The sequence below is a fragment of the Pantherophis guttatus genome, chromosome 2 (genome assembly GCF_059756535.1).
Source record: "Pantherophis guttatus breed Tessera chromosome 2, ASM5975653v1, whole genome shotgun sequence".
NCBI classification, from domain to species: domain Eukaryota; kingdom Metazoa; phylum Chordata; class Lepidosauria; order Squamata; family Colubridae; genus Pantherophis; species Pantherophis guttatus.
Genome location: NC_142064.1, coordinates 217,035,411 through 217,057,925, shown reverse-complemented (window position 1 = coordinate 217,057,925; position 22,515 = coordinate 217,035,411). Strand labels below are relative to the sequence as shown.

Below are 22,515 nucleotides of genomic sequence, written 5' to 3'. Positions count from 1 at the left end.
ACACGGTCTTTAGCTTTAATAGAATCTGGAAACATAGCATCAATAAGATTTTCCCCCCTAAAAATTAAGCTCTCTTAATAATAGCCTCTTATTATTAACAATTTAGCAGGCCAGTATGGTTCATTCAACAAATTGTGATGATAGAAGTCAGGTATTAGGCATGAATACAACAATTAAAAGAAATACTAAAGAAAATAGTTTCATAACATTCTCATTCTGCTACATTAAACTTCTTTTTAAGTATTGTTAATGCATTTTGTGCAACAGCACCATATGGAAAATTCTACCTCGAGTATTCATATAATCTAAATTTACTTGGAATAAACAGTAAATATGAGAATATCTGCCAATTCTATCATTAAAATACAGTAATAAGTTAGCTTTTCTTGAAGCAGTCACTTATATGTGCACATGCCCCTTGTCTTCATAAAGATCAGCCATCTGTTTCAAAACCCCAAAATTGTAATTTTATTTTGCAGTGTTAAAGTGGGTAAAAGAGCAATAAAGTTGCACTCTGATAATGGACTAGCACTGCTTTTGAAAATAAATGTCAGAATGACATATCTTTATTTGTCAACATTTCGGGCTATTACTGAAACAAATACTCAACCTTAATGATCTGTCTTAAACAGCATTGCATAAAAAAGAAGTATTTGCCATGTGCAAACTTTTTATTATTATTATTTATTCTCACCAATGTTTATGCAGGTAATTTCACTAACAATTGGCAACAAGCCCACTGTAACCAACCCTTTTCCAGCTGTTGAGTCAGCTGATGTGACATTGATTTGTGCCACTCCTTCTCGATTTTCCTTGGCACTTGTATCTGCAGATCCTGAGATGGATGTTTCCTGTCCCTACCTTCATCAGGACAAACAAGGGGTAGGTATGAATTGGGGGAAGATGATGTAGTAGCACTAAATACTTCTCTTGGTGCTCACCATTATACTTGTTCTGCCTAATACAGTTTTATAGAGACAGGGCAGACAGAGAGAAAGCTGATACAATGCTAATTCCCACTTCTAGCATTTTTATAAGAATTGCTTACAGAAGAGCCCAACACATATTTTGGAAATAGAATCATAATGGTTTTGTCCAATGCTTTAGTTAGAAGGCTCCCAGTTGCCCTGGAGAAAAATAAGGTATGGTGGTAGAAAATATCCTGGGAGATTAAGGATCGAGAGAAGCAACTTCATGAACTTTCCTTCAGAAAAATGATTTAGCCATACACCACCATAATACTTTTGATCGGGTTTGGGGTTAGCTTTTGTGATGCTTTCAAAACCCTATTCACAAGACCTGGGGTAACAAATATATCAACACATATAGTTGCATTCAATCAAGCTGCCTTTCTATAGCTGCCTTTCTACAGCTATATTCCAAAATCTTGCTGAAATATTTAGTTTGTTCAATATAGTAGAATATGGCCTGTTTTTAATCTTGTGCATTATCTTTTTGTGCTCAGATACATGTGTATTTTTAAATATATTTTTCATATTTATAAACAAAATAATTATCTTCTAGGTCCCTATTTCAATTTTCCGCAACCCAGTATTGGAGCTAGATGTTTATGATCACCAAGGGAATAAATTTGACAATTTTAGTTCTCTTACTATAACCTGGGAATCAACAGATCATTTACTAGCTAGCACAGAGGCCAGGATGCCTATGGAGCTGTCTATGAAAGATCATGGAAACAGTCAGAAGAAAATGCAAGGTACTGTTCCCTCACATTTTTTAAAATATTCATTAAGTTTCCTTGTGATACTAATACTAGTTATTCCATCACTGCCAACCTTTGCTTTCTGGAATGAAACTTTGTTTATAGACCCAGGAAGCTATTTTGAAAGAAGTATCATATTTTTCTAAGGATACTAAAAAATGGGAGGGCAGTATGTGGGGCTGTGTAACTTTAAAGGCTACTTTATTGCTATGGTCCTGTGTTCTGATGGTTTATTCAGCAGTACACACTGCTTTTCCAATTTTCTCTGCCCTATTTTAGGTCTGCAAACTGTTTTAGTTCATCAGAAACCAGGAGCAACAATAATATCAGCTACCGCAGTTGGCTATCAGCTTATTCATTTGATTACTAATGAAGTAAAGAAACCGGTAATACCTTTTTACCTCAGATTACTGCCCCAATAAGATATCTTCTATTTCTATTTCCTAATACAATATTAATATACTGTATTTTACCATCATTCTAAAGTATTATAATTTAGATCCGTAGAAGTAAAACAAAATACTAAAATGGATTTTCTAGCTTTGAAATCTGTCTTCCCCTTCCTCCTCATTATTCTTTTTGGTAGCCTCCAAATTGTTCTTTGCATATTTTTCTGTAAATGCAGGTTTAACCTGAAGAAGGTTCAGTTGTCAAAAAACTGACTTTTCAGTATTAGAGTTAACCATAAACAGTATAATCCTTTATGATTATGATCACAATTGAGCCCAAAATTTCTATCGCTAAGTGAGTTGTTAAATGAATTTTGCCCCATTTTATGACCGTTCTGGTTACAGTTGTTAAGTGAATCATTGCAGTTGTTAAGTTAGTAATCCAATTGTTAAGTGAATTTGTCTTCTCCATTGACTTTGCTTGTCAGAAGGTCTCAAAAGGTGATCACAGGATCACAGGACACTGCAACCGTCATAAATATGAGTCAGTTGCTAAGAGTCTAAATTTTCATCATGTGACGATGGGGATCCTCCAATGGTCGTAAATGTGAAAAATGGTCATAAGTCACTCTGGGTGACCAACCTAGATTGGATCCTGCAGACCTAATATTTACATACTTTTTAATTATATTTAGTGCATTTAAGTTTGAATACAAGGGATTGTAGAACTAAGGTAAGGTGTAACATTTGTTACTGAAGACTCAGTAATATTATGCCTCTAAGCAGTAGCATATATTTTCCCTGAATGAATTGGCATGCCTAATCTTTCAAGAAAATATACTGAAAAGAACTGTATCCTTGTTCCCATATTCTTGTTCCCAGGTTGGAACGGGGTGGGGGGGAATGCTGAAAATACTAAGTTTGGAAAACAGTCAGATCATCATTACTTAACATTTCAGCAGGCCAAGTTCCTGTGTGAGGCCTGGAAGCCATCTTTTGCATTAGGCCTTCAGGCCTGCCACATTTACTGCTGTGGGAAACTGGGAGGGGGGATTGTATGGAGCAGGGGTGATATATAGTCATAATAACATTCCTTTCTCATAGATTAAAGGACATCTTGCCATCTGGAGGGGTGTGGCTGGGAGGCATCTCCAGTTGGGATGGTGCTTTGGTTGGACCATGTGATGAACTTGTGGGTGCTGGGCAGGGACTTTCCTTTGGATGGGGAAAACCTGGAAACTTTCAGATTCGGGTTTTCCCAGATGTGCCAATATGACATCTCTTAATAAAATGGAACTTTGAGGAACTGCAAGCCTCAGAGTCTTTTTTCATTGGGGGTGTTACTTGGAACCTTGACATCCTGCTTATTATAATTTTTTTTCTTGAAGAACAGTAGACATATATTTCCAATTTATGTGAATTATAATTATAGGACTTCCTTCCTACATGTCACAAAATAATGAAGAGGACTGTAGAGTAAACTTGAATTGTTAACTCCAAATCCATTCTACATTCTAACTTAATTGTTATGATATGTCTAAACTCTCATAGCAAAAATTTGAGAAGAATCTTAAAATAGTCAGGTGATTAGTTCATGTTGTTCGGTACTCTTGACAGTGAAAATGATTTTTCCAGGTCTTAAACTTGGAACACTCTGCATGCAAAGCTTGTCTTCTACTGTTGACATACAGTTTCTCCATTATTTGTATTTTTGTGGGATGGAGCTCTTTTATGTTTACACAAACACGCAAATAATAAATGTTTAAGTATTTCCAAGGTCAAAATTTATATTTAATCTAGAATAATTCATCTAGATGCAGATGATTGTTAGTTCACTTTAGTAGGAAATAATTAAAATAGTATTTAGATAAATTATTTTTTAAAAAATAATAATTTATAAATTGATATACTGACTGTCTCCCTTATTACTGAAATATATTTGGCTATTACACCAAGGGTTGTATTTTTCAATACAAATATATAAACAGAAAATTCAAATAATTATTTAAATAATACATATAAATGTATTTATGTATTTAATTACCAAACCAATTTATGCAGCTATTATGCTTCTTTCTTTATTTTATTATTTTTCACATCTTCCCATTTCCCTCGAACTCTGAATGAAATTCAGTGTCATTTATTCAAATATAACAAAAGATAGGAGAATTTTATTTTTATGTAATGCCATGCATTTGTTAAGTTTTGATATTATCATGAAATTAAGGAAATAGAGAAAAAAACAAGAAATTTGGACAAGAAATTAGAATTAGATTAATATCAGGAATGTATAAAGCCAATGTTTCATGGAGCTCAGTTAGCTAACACAATTAGATAAAATACAAGCTGCATTCATTGTTGATGAATGCAGTTTGTATTGATGATAAACTGATGGTTGGGATTATTCTGGAAAGCATATCGAAATACATTGGCATTCATAAATATAAATATACAAATGCATGTGTTGTTAAAATAAAGATCTGGTAATGCTGAACTTGTTTCTAGAATCTACTTTTTTCAGAGTGATTGTTCGTATTATTTTTTAATTTGTTAGAGTTATATCCTGCCTTTCCTCCAGGATTCAGGCTGATGTCCACAGCACTCCCTCCTATTTTTCCCACAGCAAAAATAAGATAGATTGGGCTAAGGGAGAGTTACTGGTACAAAGTTACTCAGTGGGCTTCCATAGTTGAGGGTGAACATGCAAGTCTCCCTAGTTCTAGTCCAATGGTTCCATTCTAGCTTACTTTTCTAAATCATTATTCCATATTGTTATCATCTTCGATATCTATTTTACTTTGTTTTCTTGCTTCCTCTTTATAGTATCAAGCTCTTTTACCTGTAAATGCAGGTATTGAACTAGTACTTGTGGAAGATGTTAAAATCAGTCCTATAGAAGTGACTATTTATAATCATCAGGCAGTTAAGGTAGGTCTGTGTATCTGTATATGTGTACCTATCCCAAAAATAACCCCTAACATGTTTTACACATGCGCCCAATATAAACCCTACCCCCCAAAATAAGCCCTACTTAAGAGCCTGCGCAGCCAGCCAGCCACCCATTTCATCTGGTTGCTCACAGTGTCACAGCCACAAGGTGGGGGGGGGGTGTAGTGGAGCTTCCCCACATGCCCCACACCAGCTTACCTCAGGGCCTCCGCAGCCAGGCCATCCATGCCCTGACACCTGCCTTGTGGCATCAGCAATGGCAGCTATATCCAGCAGGAGCCCACATGGCTCCTGGCCCACTTCTTCTGTTTGCTCAAGGCTGCAATGGAGCAGGAGGCCGAATAGTGTGTTGGAGCTGTAGCCGTAAAATGAAGCAGGTGTCGGGGCATGGATGGCCTTGCTGAGTGGATCCTGAGGTAAGCTGGTGCAGGGCACGTGGAGCAGTTCCAACCCCCCATCCCACGGCAGTGGCACTAGTGTGCCACGCAGCTTGCTGCCCTGCCACAAGCAAGCAGAAGAAGTGGGCCACCCGTACATGGGGAAAAAAATAAGACACCCCCTGAAAATAAGCCCTAGTGTTTATTTTGGGGCCCAAAAGAAAATAAGACCCAGTCTTATTTTTGGAGAAACACAGATAATAACTGATATCTCAGTGTGAATTTTCTAAAATGTGCTTTTCTTCACAGGCCGAACTGATTATTAATGGGGGCTCTGGATATTTTTTTATTAATACCAGCGTTGTTGACATTGTTAAAATAGTATATGAAGAAGGTAAAGACATTGCTCTGGTAAGTATTTATGATGGAAATAATTTATTTTTTCTTTTGAGAAAAAAAACATTGAAAATCCTCTGGATTTTGTAAAGTGTATTGGGAGAATTTTAAATAAAATGAACTTAAAAATACAAAGACTTACAGAAATCATGGAATAAGAGTCCGCCACTTCCTAATTATGTCAGGATAGTAAGAAGACACATAAGTCTGTTCTGCTTTGTTCCAAAAAAGCTCTGTGAAAAACATTCTTAAAGGAGCTGTGGTGGTGCATTAGTTAGAATGCAGTAGTGCAGGGCAGCAGTTCAGTCCTGACAAGCTCACGGTTGACTCAGCCTTCCATCCTTCTGTGATGGGTAAAATGAGGACCCAGATTGTTGGGGGCAATATACTGACTCTGTAAACTGCTTAGAGAGGGCTGTAAAGCACTATGGAACAGTATAGAAGTCTAAGTGCTATTGCTACTGCTAAAGTAACAGGCTAGTTAGCCCAGCTGCTGTGGCCTACAGGTGGAGCTCTTGCCTCACAATCAGGAGGTTGTGAGTTCAATCCTAGGTAGAAGCAGATGCAGGGTCTCCTGCTTGGGCAGGAGGTTGGACTAGATGACCTGCAATGTCTCTTCCAACTCTGTTGATCTAGTTCTAGTTGGAACCAGGCTAGAAAATAAGAGATTGTGAATTCTAGTCCTGCCTAGGGCATAAAGCCAGCTATGTAACTTTGGGCCAGTCACACAGTCTCAGCCCTAGGAAGAAGGCAATGCCAAACCACCTCCCAAAATGTTGCCAAGAAAACTGTAAGAACTTAGGCCAGCAATTGCCAGAAGTCAAGACTTGACTTGAAAGCACACACACACACAAAAACACACACACACAAAATATCCATTGGGGTGAATGGGGGCAGTCTCTTAATTGTCTATGGACCTTTACTATATTCTGTATAAATTTACTTTGCTCAAGTTAGACTTATATTCAGCAAAGTAAAATTCTGTCTTGAGTGTGACTATCTTCATACTGAGTAAACACCAATTAACTTAACAATTCAGTCTGACATTCATCAAATTAATTCCTCTCCTTTCATGTTTTTCCCTCGTTATTTATATAACTTGCTTTACATGTGGATGAGTGTGAGAGCTGTAAATTTGAAGACAGAGATCACCCTTGTCTCCGCTGATGTGAGCAGCTCTAGGAGATAATATATTTGGAGCATGAAATAGAAATATTGTAAAGCTAAATCAATTGATAAATCTCATTGCTTTGTATGGCATTTGAAGTTCCCTGAGTCTAGGTAATGAAATTAGACTAAACCCTTTACAAAGTGTCAGACTTTCATAGGCTATCTGCTTTAGATGGTTTCAAAAAATGTGTGAGCTCAAAGACAGTGACAGCCAAAGCTAAAAGAAATGGGTTGAAGACATTACAGAAAATTGTAATACCTTGCGAGATATGACAAAAAGCCATTGTGATTAAAAGTTTTCACTGAAATGTGAAATTGTTCTTCAAGAACATAACCTCCATCAATTTATGTGGTGTCATTAAGAATAAAATACTCAGCAGTACAGATGCTTTCTTTCTTTTTTCCGTAAATTCACTCTGTATACTCCCTTTTAAGGACTTGTTTATAAGATCCTTTCTCGCCAAGATTTGTGTTTTGTTTTTCTCTTCCTGTTTCCAAAGAAGTAATACAAGACTGGAGGCTAATAGTTGCAATAGAGGCAGCTGAATGCAGTTGCTACCTGCAGGTTGTTTCTATTGTCTCAGTGAAATTAGATTCCTCGAATATATTTTAAAACTTCATTTGGAAAGAACATCTTCTTCTGTGGAAAAATGTCCTCCTTAATCTTAACTACACAATTTTCTTTTGTCACTGTTATTTACCATTTGTTATTTTCTTAAAGCACAATAGCTTTAAGTAAAGAATAGTCACAATAACTAATTAGGAACATTTGATTCCATTTTCTTCTCCTTATTTTAGATATATCCCTTATATCCAGGGTCAGTATCTGTAATGATACATGACTTGTGTCTTGCATCTTCCACCATTGCTAAAACTGATGTGTATGTTTCTAATATACAAGAAGTATATGTTGGAATTGTTGATAAGGTTAGTATTCAGTTCTAAATAAATGGTTTGCTACACTGTTTACTGCGGCAATAAAATATTCTATTCAAAGATTCTTCAAGATTAATTCATTATAGGCAAGTGGTTGGAGTTTCATTTATGATTTATTTTGCTCCAAGGAATACATTTAAGAGTACCGATAGAAGAGAATATTTGTAGCTCAGGATTGAACTGTGGGGTCCTTGGTGCTTTCTGAGCTTGGTTGGTTTCTTGCAGACCTTTCATTAACAGCTTATGATGTTATCTAGTTTGGTAATGAAAGTTGGCAAGAAAACAACCAAGCTCAGCAGGCACCAAGGACTTGAGAGCACTTTGAATATTTCTAGACCATATTCTGTTCTACTGATAAGCAACCAAGACTTTTCTAAGGTGTCTAAAATATGTAACAGATCTATAGTTAATTAGGTATATGTGTATGTATGTATGTATGTATGTATGTATGTGTATTTGTTTTCTCAGGTTTTCGCGGGTGTTTGTATGTAGGTCTTTGGTTATTCGGGTCTTCTCCCACGTAAAATTGGAAGTGTCTTGGCGACGTTTCGACGAAATCTCATTCGTCATCTTCAGGCTGGTGTTCTCGGCTTCGTGCTTCCAGGAGCAATGTGAGATCGCAGCTGTCTCTTCCTTTTAACTGCTAGTGGGGGTGTGAGCTGATTGGGTGGGAACTTGGCTGTGTTCTGATTGGGTGGAGGTGTGTTCTGATTGGTTAGGGGCTTGGCTGTGTTCTTTTTGGGTGGGGGCTTGGTTGTGCTCAGCTTAGTCTGAGTTGCAGGGGGATTTGAGCTGGTGAGCTGCGTTGTTGTTTGGCTTCGTGTTTGTGGCCGTGCGAGCTCTTCATGGTGGGTGTCAGTCTGCTTCATGTATGGATCTTCACCCAAGTACCAATCAAAGAAGCCTTGACAGTTATCCAAAACAAATATAACCCACCCAAGCACATCTTAGATCTGACCAACCACTGCCTATCCAACACATACTTCATCTATAATGGACAGAAATACAAACAAATAGAAGGAGCACCCATGGGATCACCCCTCTCACCTGTCATTGCCAACCTCTATATGGAATACTTTGAAACCCAAGCTCTAGAAAAATCTGATCACAAACCCAAACTCTGGCTCAGATATGTAGATGACACCTTCATAATCTGGCCACATGGGAAAGAAAAACTGGACAACTTCCTCACACACCTCAACAGCCTACACCCCAAAATACAGTTCACCATGGAAACAGAAGCAAACAACCAACTTCCCTTCCTGGATGTCTTAGTCTACAGAAAATCCAATGGCTCCCTAGGACACACTATCTACCAGAAGAAAACACACACAAACTGCTATCTGCACGCACTCTCACACCACCACCCTGCCCAGATCAACTCTGTAGCCAAGACACTCATTTCCAGAACAAAACGCTTAGCTGACGAACAACACCTAAAACCCGAACTACATACTCTCACTAACGTACTAACATCCAATGGATTCCAAAGAAATAAGATCACCAACCTAATCCAAAAAGAAACCCCCACTAAAATCCAAGACAGAGAACAAGAAAACTGCAAAGCCCTCCTCCCATACATAAAAGGCACCACAGACAGAATAAGCAAAATCCTCCACAAACATAACATCAAGACAGCATTCTGCACAAACCGAAAAATATCCACCATCCTAAGGAACCCCAAAGACAAAATTGAGTTAGAAAATCAAGGAGTATATGAAATCCCATGAACCGCCTGCCCCACCACATACATCAGACAAACCAACAGACGAATAAGTGCACGCATAGAAGAACACAAGAACTCAGTCAGAAAAGAGGAACCAACTTCTTCCCTGGTCCAACACCTTAAAGCCACAGGACACGATATTGACTTTAAAAAGACCAGAACTATCGCCAAAACTGAACACTTTAACAACAGAATAATCAGAGAAGCCATCGAGATAAAAAACGCCCACACAGCATGAACAAACGAGACGATACCTCCCGCCTACCAGCCATTTGGAAACCCGCCCTTATTGACAAACGAGTCCCTAACACGACGAATGACACCAGACCCACACTCACGAGAGCCACACAGGATGTCACCACCACACATCCACGCAGAAAGCAGACTCAAACCCACACTGATAATGAGCCACAACCAAGGACCAGAAGCCCGACCGCAGCTGCATCATTAGCCACTTTAATCCATACATGAAGCCCCTCCAATCCATACATGAAGCAGACTGACACCCACCATGAAGAGCTCGCACGGCCACAAACACGAAGCCAAACAACAACAACGCAGCTCACCAGCTCAAACCCCCTGCAACTCAGACTAAGCTGAGCACAACCAAGCCCCCACCCAAAAAGAACACACCCCCAGCCAATCAGAGCACAACCAACCCCCCATCCAATCAGAGCACAGCCAAGCCCCTAACCAATCAGAACACACCTCCACCCAATCAGAACACAGCCAAGTTCCCACCCAATCAGCTCACACCCCCACTAGCAGTTAAAAGGAAGAGACAGCTGCGATCTCACATTGCTCCTGGAAGCACGAAGCCGAGAACACCAGCCTGAAGATGACGAATGAGACTTCGTCGAAACGTCGCCAAGACACTTCCAATTTTACGTGGGAGAAGACCCGAATAACCAAAGACCTACATGTATGTGTATATATGTGTGTGTGTGTGTGTGTGTGTGTGTGTATAGTTAATATTTCGGGTTTCTTCCCGTGTAATTGTGGATATATCCCTAAAAATAAATCCCTTTTAGGGATATATCCACAATTACACGGGAAGAAACCCGAAATATTAACTATACACACATACATACCCGTGAAAACTTACATAAACAAATATATATATATATATATATATATATATATATATATGTATGTATGTATGTATGTATGTATGTATATTTGTATATTTGTATATTTGTAATATATAAACATATTACAAATGAAAGCAGTATTAATGGCTTTTCCCCCCACAACTAAGTCAGAATTCTAATAAATATTGACGAGTCATATTGTTTGAACATGGGTATAAGAAGCTCATGCAACTTGAGTATGCATTTCAGTTTGTGGCCTATCCCACAATATGAGAGCTAATTCTAACAATCTAACATATTTGGGTAGAGGGGTTAGATATGGGTACACTTAAGAATGGGGATGAAAGTTGAAAGGCTCTTAGAAGCAGACTTAACTTATTTTTTCTCCCCTAACCTATCCGCCTAACCTCTCCAAAAATAACCTAAATTTTGATAGTACAAATTAGAGTTAATTTAAAAAGGTGAATGGGACTGATTTTATCAAAAAGACATCCCTCGCCATTCAGTCAGAACTGAAGAGGAAAAAAAACCAAGAAAGCACACTTGCTTTTTGAAAAGCACCTTTGGGCAACCATGACCTGGAGGATTGAGAATCTCCTTAAACAGGCATCCCTCTACTCTTATTTCTATAAAAGAAAAGGGAAGGGGAAAAAACTATAATTACCAAAAATTGCCATATTGTTGCCAAATTTCAATGATGCAATCAGAGTCATAGGGTATGCTTTGGGAACAGCAGGCAACCAACAGGCCTTGTCTTTACATAAGGGGTGTATTTGATAAACCTTAGGTAACTAAACTAAATGCAATTCAGAAGTTCAATTAGTATGTTCAGCTAGTTTGGTCTAGTGGCTACCAGACTAGAAACCAGGAGACTGGTAAGATCTAGTCCCACCTTAGCCATGAAAGCTAGCTGGGTGACTTTGGACCAGTCACTCCATCTCACCTCACCTCACCTCACCTCACCTCACCGGGTTGCTGTTCTGGAGAAAATAGGAGAAAGAAGTCATATTCCTATGTTCTCTGCCTTGACTTGAAAAATAATAAAAGGATATACAGTAAATAAATAAAATAGTGCCTTTATCACATTATTGCTGAGGAGCTGCACAGAAACCTCTTTCTTAGCCTTGACTTATTCCACAGCTTATTCTAGAATGGTAACGGGATTATACTGGCTGTGAATGGTGTAGATATAATCCAGTACATCTAAGGAAGCTGACATAGAAGCAAGTTTGATTGCAATCTACAGTTGCTAAGAGATAGTGAAATCACTTTGATTGCAGTAATTCTGTACTAGTAGACTGATCGTGATGCACAATATTTTAAGCTACAGATAAACAGAATGTATTGTTTGAATTGAAATGCAAAACTCTGTAAATATATATTGTAGGTAGAAATTGGCAAAAATGTTAAAGCCTATGTCAGAGTGCTGGATGCTTCGAAGAAATACTTTCACAGTAAAAACTTCAAATTCATGGACTTAACTCTAAAAGCAGCATCTCAGATTATTTCCTTAAAGTAAGTACAATGTTCATTTGTTATACTCTGTTTTAAGTACTATAGAAATACAACAGTGAATATTTATGACTGTCACAACATTCCATGATCACATTATCATCTTTTCAGTGCTTCACAGCTGGCTTCTTACAAGCCGAGTTGATAGAGAAGCTGGCAGGAAATTCCAAGTCACAGTCAAGCAATGTCTTGCTTAAGAATCACACAGTAATTTCTTTAACCACAATGGAAGTGAGGTCGTAAATCCATCACAGTCACATGATATCTCACTTAATAACACAGTTATTAAGTTTTTGGTTATCTTTTCCCATGTCTTACATTGTTGTTCTGGCCTAGGCTTCCTGAGACAGTAAAAAGCACATAATTAGTCCCCAAAACCCTCTTTTATTTCAATGCTGTGAATTCTGTTCATTCACAGCCCGTCATGAGTCACAAATAGTTTGTAAAGAGTCTGACAGAAGTCTGCCACAGTCCTTCAGGATAAGGCTGACCTTTATCTCCCTTGACACGCTGCCAAAGACCTAATTGGCAATTAGCTTTGCAAGGCCACACAGAGCACAGTCAAAATGAAGCTTCAGAATTTAAACCAACCAGAACGAACAAAGTTGCTTCCTGCAAAGGCTCACATTTGCTCCTCCTTTATGTCTTATGGGAGGGGTCAGTCATCTCCAAGCCCTACTCCCGAGTCATCCCTTTTGTCTTAACGTCCCTTCTGGCAGCTCTGCACTTGCGCACACTGGGAACAGGCTCCCCCTGTTCCTCTGCCTCACTGATGTCCAGCTCTGGACGCTCCGGAGGCAGCACATAACTCCCAGATGGCCTGCTCCATTCTCTGCCTCCGATGCAGACCATCATCTGAGCCTTCCCTATACTCTAGGACTGCCCCATGTTCTTCCCCAACCTCCTCACTGTCCGACTCTGCTGCCAGCTCTACAGGCCGTGGCGGACCACAACAATTGTTTCATAGAGCTCATCACATAGTCTTGTTGATATTTCTCACTATGTTATCAGCTCATTGCAAATGGACACAACTGAAAATTCTGCATTGAATTAAATTGAGGCAATTGCTCTTTAGTGCTTCTAAAGGCATATTCAGATGTCTACTAATTCATACATTTTATTATTGCAGAGCCCTTGGTGAAACTTCTGATGAATACACAGCTGTTTTTCTTGTGCAAGGCATGGCCATTGGTCAAACCAGTGTTACAGGAGTTGTCACTGACAGATACGGTGAAAAGATCTATTCGGTTCCACAGCAGATTGAAGTAAATATATTCATTGTTAGCTATTCATGCTTTTAGGGTGACTTTTTATAATCATACTTCTCAGCCAGAAAAGCTCATTACTCAAAATGATTTTAAAAACCGAAAGCAAAATTATTTTAATGGACAAATATCCGTATCATTAGGCAGACATATGGATGTGGTAATGCTCTGCACTTAGCTTGATAAATCAGGAAAGATGTTACTAATCATGTTAGTAATATCAGAGCCTGGATGATTCTTTTGCTTTCTTTGCACTTATCCAAACAAAGGAGTGCATGGAATTAAATGTTGGGCAGTGATGAGAATGGAGAGGACAAGCAGAAAGTAGACGAAAAATGCACTTGAGATAATAGTTCAGAAAGAAGCTGAGGATTAATAAGATAAATGCCATGAAAATGCTCAAGCTCCAAAGCTGTTGCAATAGAACACGGGTAAATTGCTAGATAATAAAATAATTTTAAAATGAAAGAAAAGATGACAACAAGGATCGGAATTGGCAAAACACAGCCACAAACAAGGGAGAAAAACACTAAAATGCTTTTCAAGGTGGGAAAATTTAAGAGAAAAATAATGACAAGGCAGAAGGGATAATGGCAAACTACTTTGAGTGCAGAAATTTAAAAGGACAAAATAAAGCCACTCTAAAAAGAAAAATTAAAAAAAACATGTAGAGCAGGAAGGTACGTTGAAATGAAAATTGTTATATTGTTCCAAATAGTTGAATTTTAACTTTATAAATAAACACTAATTTTTGTCTTACTTCTAGGTATTTCCTCCTTTTAAACTGATACCAAAAAAAGTCACCTTACTCATAGGTGCAGTGATTCAAGTAAGTTGTTTTTAAATTATTATGCTGAACTAATTATTTCCTAAATGGGACATTAGTGTACGCATGAATAGAAAGTAATCTTAATCTTATTCCTCGATGTGTGGTTTTCCATCAATCTCCGTAGCAGCTTTACCCAATTTGGTAATTTCCGAATGCTTGGCTACTATAAATTCCAGAATTCTTAAACTGAATGTTCAGTAGACAGCAATTTCTTGATGAGGATGACTAGAAGGCAATGTTAGAACTAAAAGAATCATCATTTCCGCACATATCAAACTTTAAAAACTGTGGAAAACATTTTTCATCCATTCCAATAACTATTCAATAATTATAGGTAGTCCTCTATCTACCACTAGTTCAGCAACTGTTGGAAGTTAGGATAGCACTGAAAAAGGAGACTTATGACCAGTCCTCAAAATTGTGGCTATCATAGTGTCCCTGCTGTCACATGATCACTATTCAGGCACTTGGAAGTCAGTACTCATTAACAATGGTTGCGGCATCCTGCAATCATGTGATTGTCCTTTGTGACCTTCAGAACCAGCTTCTGACAAGTCAAGAAAAGTCAGTAGCCAAAAGGAAGTCACAAATCATGTGCATAATCCCACATGTGTCCAAGACCTTGGTAACTTTGAATGTGTGTGGGGGGGGGGACCTGGAGCCTAGAAACCATATAATTGGGCGAGGGTAAATTATATGCTTAATAATCTGTCTTTTTCTCTTCTGTCCTCTTTAAAGAACAATGTAATGACAAATAGCTTTGTATCACTAGCAACTTCAGTTTGCATCTGTTGTATTATAAGAATATAAGTACCTGTTGCCAGATGTTATTTAACCTATAAATCGAGAACAAATGAGAAAGTAATTTTTTTTTTAAATAACCATAGATTACTTCTGAGGGAGGGCCACAGCCTCAGTTCAACATAATCTTTTCCATCCACGATGCCAGCATTGCTTCCGTAAACAACAGTGGCTTTATAACTGGCAAAGCAGTGGGCAACAGTACCATACTGGGAATGGTTCAAGCAGTTCACACGGAAGCTGGCAAGGTTGTGATTGCATCCCAGGTAACATCTTGATACATGTATATATAATACTTCTGAGCTGAAGTGTATCATGAAAAGATTTCAGGCATCTCTTATTTTAAAATGAAGAATGGATTCCAGTTAATTGTTGGTAGATGTGCCATATGTAGGCTATTTACAAATACAGTACTTAATCAGTGGGAAACACAGAGACATGGACTAGTAGATACATCACTATGTTCAAAGCCTTAGTGCCAATCAGAGGAAAAGGTAGACATGATCAATTCAAAAATGTGCTTCTTAATCTGAGCTGGATCGCCATCCAGATTTGATATTAAACTACTATTACCCTTAAAATGACAGTTTAGGTCAAGGCAAACTTTTTCATGGATGGATGGCAACAATGGCCATATCTTCAAGATTTGGTTGTATCTACCACTAATTCAGTACTGTTATAATTAACTGACTGAAGGAATTGTCATTAAGCAATTTGTTGAGAGCGTGGTGGCACGACAACTTCCCCGGCACCTGGATGAAGCTATCTATCTGGACCCGTACCAGTCGGGCTTCAGGCAGGGGTACAGCACAGAAACGGCATTGGTCGCGTTGGTGGATGATCTCTGGAGGGCTCGGGACAAGGGTTGCTCCTCTGTCCTAGTCCTATTAGACCTCTCAGCGGCTTTTGATACCATCGACCATGGTATCATGCTGCAGCGGTTGAGGGGGTTAGGAATAGGGGGCACCGTTCTGCGGTGGTTCTCCTCCTTCCTCTCCGACCGCTCACAGTTTGTGTTGGCAGGGGGACAGAGGTCGACCTCGAGGCATCTCGCATGGGGAGTGCCGCAAGGGTCAGTCCTCTCGCCTCTCCTGTTCAACATTTATGTGAAGCCGCTGGGTGAGATCATCCGTGGTTTTGGGGTGAAGTGTCATCTGTACGCTGACGATACTCAGCTGTACATCTCCACCCCAGACCACCCCAACGATGCCCTTGATGTGATGTCCCGCTGCCTGGAGGCTGTGCGGGCCTGGATGGGGAGGAACAGGCTCAGACTCAACCCCTCCAAGACCGAGTGGCTGTGGCTTCCGGCGCCCCGATATAGTCAGCAGGTGCCATCGCTGACTATTGGGGGTGAATCCTTGCCCCCCACAGAGAGGGCTCGCAATCTGGGTGTCCTCCTGGACGCACGGCTGTCTTTAGAAGAGCACATGACGGCCGTGGCCAGGGGGGCCTTTTATCAGGTTCGCCTGATTCACCAGTTGCAGCCCTTTCTGGATCGGGACGCCTTGCGCACGGTCACCCACGCCCTTGTCACCTCCCGGTTGGACTATTGTAATGCTCTCTACATGGGGCTCCCCTTGAAGAGCACTCGGAGGCTCCAACTGGTCCAGAATGCGGCCGCGCGGGTGGTTATGGGTGCAACTCGTTGCGCCCACGTGACACCCCTCCTGCGCGAGCTGCACTGGCTCCCAGTGGTCTTCCGGGTGCGATTCAAGGTGTTGGTTACCACCTTTAAAGCGCTCCATGGCATAGGACCCGGGTACCTTCGAGACCGACTTCTGCCACCAATAGCCTCCCACCGACCAGTCCGCTCCCACAGAGAGGGTCTCCTCAGGGTGCCATCGGCCAAGTTATGTCGGCTGGCGACACCCAGGGGGAGGGCCTTCTCTGTGGGAGCCCCAGCCCTGTGGAATGAACTGCCCCCGGAAATACGTAAGATCTCCAACCTCCGAGTGTTTCGCTGCGCTCTGAAGACCCTGTTGTTCCGCCAGGCCGGGCTATTAACATAACGTTTTAAATTGGGGTATTTTAAATTTCTGGGATTTTAATTGGAGCCTAATTATTTAATGATTTTAAATTTTAACTGTTGTTTTGTTTCTGTGTTTTTAAATAGGCTGTACACCGCCCTGAGTCCTTCGGGAGAAGGGCGGTATAGAAATAAATTTATTATTATTATTATTATTATTATTATTATTATTATTATTATTATTATTATTATTATTATTACTACTACCACACTGTATACAATGTAGTGCTGGGTTTTGCTTATACAGTCTGTTTTATATTAGATAACATATTATTTGTTTTACCAGTTTCCTTAATGACATTGATGACTTTTTATGCTAAACGTCTAAAGCATAAAACCATAACTAATTGTACCAAACCAGTAAATATGTTCCAGGAGCATGGACAAAAGGCACTCTTATTTTTATTTTGTTTATCCTTTTTCCTCTTTTTTAATAACTTTGTAATTTGTTCTGAGAACTTTGATTATTGGGCTATAGCACTATTATTAGCAGTATGATAAATAATTACTTCTCATAGATTTTATATTTTCACAATGCAGCATTATCCATGTACAGTAATGTTCACATTTTTAAAAAAGCAGGTAACTTGTGTTGCAGTTCATGAAAAGAATGCTTAGTGAATTGCAATCTTTATTCATTTCATTTGAACAGCAATCCTGCTTTATGTCAATATTTATTCCCTTGATAAATCTCTCTGTGTGTGTGTGTCTCATTGTGTGTCTTTGTCTGTGTTTCTCCCTCCCTCTCTCTCCCTTACACACACACACATCAAATTAAAGATCTATTTTCAATCTCTTATTATCTATCTGTACTTGTTTTGTCCCATAAATATTGTCTACTATCTTTGCTGCTAAATACAAATAGAAAACTCTAAACAAGCTTGTATTCATGAATCTGTTACCCAGTTTTAAATATACTTTTCAAATAAATCCTCTTCTATTTATTTATGTATGGCTTTGTTTGGCTAGATTTTGATGAGCAAAGATTTCACACACTCACATGGCTTTGATCTGTCTTTGAGTTTTTATAGTGTCCTGATTTATATATCACATCTGAAATTTCATCCATTATGTGTTGTATCTCACTTAGGCTTTAAGTCTTTTATTGTTTTTCTAATTCAGTGCAGAAATGAACTATAAAAGATTAAAAATTAGATTGAAACTGCTAATCCCATCTAATCAAACTCCACCCTTTAGATTAACATACAAGGTGTTTCTACTTTAATTTCAAAAAGGAAATTATAATTCCCAAGATCCCAGAGGAAAAAAATGGCACTTACCTATATCAGGCATCTCTATTGCTTAGAATAAATTATTTGATTTTCTTGATTATTCTCTTAATTCTTTTGTGTTATATGATTTGGGTTTATTATTTTTTATGTTATTGGTTAGTCGGTTGGTTGATTTGAGCCACACATACAATTACACATTGTAATTTTGAATTTTTTTGTGGGTCACCTTGAGTGCCTTTTATTGACACTGTAAAGCTAGCTGGAGTGCCTTTGAATAAATAATTATTGGTGTTTTTAATGTTTAGATTCAGATGGTGAATAGCAACAAATATGAAAGAAAATGCAGACATACAGCACAATTAATTGAATCGTTATAATGCTTTCTGATGTTTCCTTTAGGATAAAGTTGAAGTTGAGGTTATTCAGCTTGAAGCTGTCAGAATCCATGCACCTATTACTCGAATGAAAACTGGAACTCAGGTAAATCAAAGTATAACATTATTTCTGTTGAGGCGGCTGCTCCAATAGCCAAATGTGATTGGCCCTCAATGTAGCACTTTAATATTCAGCTAATTTTAATTTTTTTCCTTTTTTAAAAAAAATGTCATATCCCTTGAAAAGGATAAAAGTTTTCCTTAAGTTAATCTTTTTTTCTTTTTTTCCAGATGCCGGTATATGTGATGGGCATTGCTAGCAATCAGACCCCTTTTTCATTTGGAAATGCAGTGCCAGGCTTACGGTTTTATTGGTCTGTCACTACGAGGGATATCTTGGATGTCAAGTCAAGATTCAGTGAGGTAAATGCTAATTCCATATTATGATTTCATTTTTTACAACTTTATTGGAATTAATGTTTCATAGAGTGTGATTTGTGGGGGGGGGGAATTGTCTTCTTCAGCAGTAGATATATAAATCATTGTATCTGGTTTGATGTAAAACAATCTTCTCCACCTTGGCATCTGAAGCAGGGATGGGTTGCCCCCGGTTTGGACCGGTTTGCAAGAACCGGTAGTAAAACCGGCGGGAGGCTTCACCCACTGACCCAGACATCATCATAGGCCATCTGCACATGCGCAGAAGTATGTGTGGGCACGATGAGAACCGGTAGTAAAGGTAAGTAGAACCCACCCTTGATCTGAAGATATTGAAACTGCCACCTACAAAAATATAACAGAAAGGAGAAATTTGGCAATAATATCTCCAGTTCTAACCCTAAGAGTTGCTCTAATAAGGATTTTCCTACATTAATAAGAACCTCCTTTCGATTTTGTGATTCTTATATGTGCATTCTGGGGTGGTTTCTAATAAACCTCTTTTGTCAGACCACAAAACATTGGAAGGCTATTTTTTTTTTTTAAATAGAAAGGGAGAGTGCCAGCCCTGAGATAGTGAATGGAATTCCACTACTGCCTTCATTAATACTTTTTCTTTTCTTTTCAGGCTTCCCTTCAGCTTTCGGTGGAAAATAATTTTGCAGTGGATGTTTATGGGAAAGGAAAAGGGAAAACGGGGCTGAAGGTTGTTGTGAAAGTCCTTGATCCTTCAGCTGGACAATTCTCTCACATGGCAAAAGAACTGACAGATGAAATTCAAATACAGGTAACACATTGGCAATCCTGTAGCTGAAACATTGTTAGCCCTTTACAGAAGGCTGCTAAAATCAGAATGAAAAAAGAGATGTTTGTGTGCCCGTACCACAAATGAAGAACTTTTGCATAATCATAATTTTGCATAATCACAGGAAGAAAGCATGCACATTGGTATTGCTTATCAAATTGGTACCAGTGGTCCTCGACCTACCACCATAATTGAGCCCAAAATTTCCACTGCTAAGCAAGATAGTTGTTAAGTGAGTTTTGCCCCATTTGTGACATTTTTTGCCACAGTAATTAAGCAAATCACTGCAGTTGTTAAGTGAAATGCATGGTTATTAAGCTTCCCCCACTGATTTTGCTTCTTGGAAGCTGACTGGGAAAGTTACAATTGATGATCACATGACCCCAGGATAGTGCAGCTCATAAATATATATGCCTGTTGCCAAGCGCCTGAATTTTGATGACGTGACCATAGGGATCTGCAATGGTTATATGAAAAATAGTCATAAATCACTTTTTTCACTGCTGTTGTAACTTTGAATGGTCACTAAAGGAATGGTTGTAAGTCAAGGACTACCTGCATTGCCATGGGAATCTGAAACTTTTGGTTTGTGCCAGTGAGAAACTGAGAAGCATAATCTAATATCAAAAGCCACAAGAGCTATACATCTATCGATAGTTAGCTGTCTTTCTTTGTCTTTCTCTCAGATTAGAGGAAATACAAATAAATTTAAGGGAAAAAATGCTATTTTAAACATTGAATACACTACAAATTTCAAATTTTACTTCTTTTGATACTGAATGTAACTTTCTTTTTATATAGGGTAGACACAGAGAAGAGTTTAATCATTCTGTATCAGAGCAATGCTACAAAATTCATGTTTCAGATATTCACAGTTAATGCAATAAGATCAGCAATAACTTCCAAGTTTTAAAACAAACTGTATCTATTGTGAGCTCTGTTAAGAAAGTAGTCAAATTATACTTAGCAGAGTTACTGTAATGTAACTTCACTGATTTCATTGAATCTAATTAGAAGCAATTGTGTTTAGGATTATTCTGAAATAAATGAATGGCATTTTCTGAGAGCTAAACAACTTGAATAATTAAAGTTGGCTATAAAGATTAAATATATTCTGAATGATTTCTATCAACTGAACAATTAGTGCACATTATCACAGCTTTGAATCATATGCATGTGAATTATCTAGATGGAATAATGTTTCCCCTGGATACATAGTAACTAGCAGTTTCTTGAAGTGCAGTAATTACTTTAGGAAGGGGTGTGGAGGGAATAGTTTCAGGTCTTAAATATGTTCAAAAGTTTAAATATAATTATTTTAAAGAATGCACTTTGTATATTAGGCAATTACCAATCCATTTCTTATCCCAGTAAGAATTGAACAAAGGGACACTGAATACAGAATAAACATTGAATGTTCTTTCCTCTAATGACAGGTAGTGCGGAAACCTGGAGTTCTGGTACACATCTTTGCCTAATAATTGCCTTTTTGTACTATGACATCATGACAAACCTGGGAATTAAGCTTAATAAATAACAAGAAACAAAATTTCTGTTTATATAGGCTGACACATATATAAAAAAACCAAGATTGCATCTACTAGTCAGAATAATAACAACTTCAGTATGTGTCAAAAATAGATAAAAGTGAAAAAATTACTGTATAACAGCGGTTCTCAACCTGGGGGGTCGCGACCCCTTTGGGGGTTGAATGGCCATTTCACAGGGGTCGCCAAAGCCCTCTCTCACACACACCCCCACGTCTTCACTCACCCTCACCCAGTGGTGGGATTCTGCCGGTTCTAGGCGGTTTGGCCTTAACATTTGTTAAATTGCTGGCTGGCCCCGCCCCTTACCCCGCCCCTCCGCACCACTATTTATTGCCAATAAATAGTGGTGGGTGAGGGGCAGGCGAGCCACCAATTTAACAAACAGTTCGGTGTTTTTTGTAATTTTATTGGCCCGCAGAGCTTCAGCATAGGCTAATTAGCCCGTTGATTAGATCTCCCGACTCTCAGCTGATTTGCTCTCAGCTGTTTTGCGCAGGGCTCTGCTGCTTGCTAAATTGCTGCAGCAGATTTTTTTTCTCGTTGTGCAAACCAAGCTCAAAACGAAACTGAAAGTAAAACAGGCTGTTGGCTTTGCTGTTTGCTGCAACGTTGGAAAATCAGGCAGCAGATTTCTTTTTCCTCATAAAAGATAGGTGCAAACAATGGGAAATTTAGGGCAAAAGAGGAGTTCAAGATTTTAAAATACAAAAGAAAAAAAGCTCTATTTAACTAGGGAATTGTAATAATTGAGATACTATTAATTGTATATTTTGTTGAAAGCAGAAACGGTTAAGTTGTGGTTTGGAGGAATATATGGGGGAAATTATTGGGTTTATTATTATTGGTAAATATAATTAATTGATTTGTAAGAAATTGGATTGCATGGAAATAATTGGAATATTCATGTTCATATTGATTAATAT

The 22,515-nt window shown here is 38.5% G+C and overlaps 1 protein-coding gene across 1 annotated transcript in view; it reads left to right on the top strand.

Annotated features, from left to right (window-relative positions):
* NUP210 (nucleoporin 210) overlaps positions 1-22,515 on the top strand; it is a 93,205-nt gene that overhangs the window by 52,604 nt on the left and 18,086 nt on the right. The window contains exons 16-28 of the mRNA XM_060688355.2: positions 709-882; positions 1,525-1,717; positions 2,003-2,109; positions 4,936-5,040; positions 5,748-5,849; positions 7,803-7,931; positions 12,145-12,272; positions 13,399-13,534; positions 14,301-14,363; positions 15,251-15,430; positions 18,825-18,905; positions 19,091-19,222; positions 19,866-20,024. Of these exons, the coding sequence (XP_060544338.2) occupies positions 709-882; positions 1,525-1,717; positions 2,003-2,109; positions 4,936-5,040; positions 5,748-5,849; positions 7,803-7,931; positions 12,145-12,272; positions 13,399-13,534; positions 14,301-14,363; positions 15,251-15,430; positions 18,825-18,905; positions 19,091-19,222; positions 19,866-20,024 (1,689 nt within the window). The remainder of the gene's footprint in view (positions 1-708; positions 883-1,524; positions 1,718-2,002; positions 2,110-4,935; positions 5,041-5,747; positions 5,850-7,802; positions 7,932-12,144; positions 12,273-13,398; positions 13,535-14,300; positions 14,364-15,250; positions 15,431-18,824; positions 18,906-19,090; positions 19,223-19,865; positions 20,025-22,515) is intronic.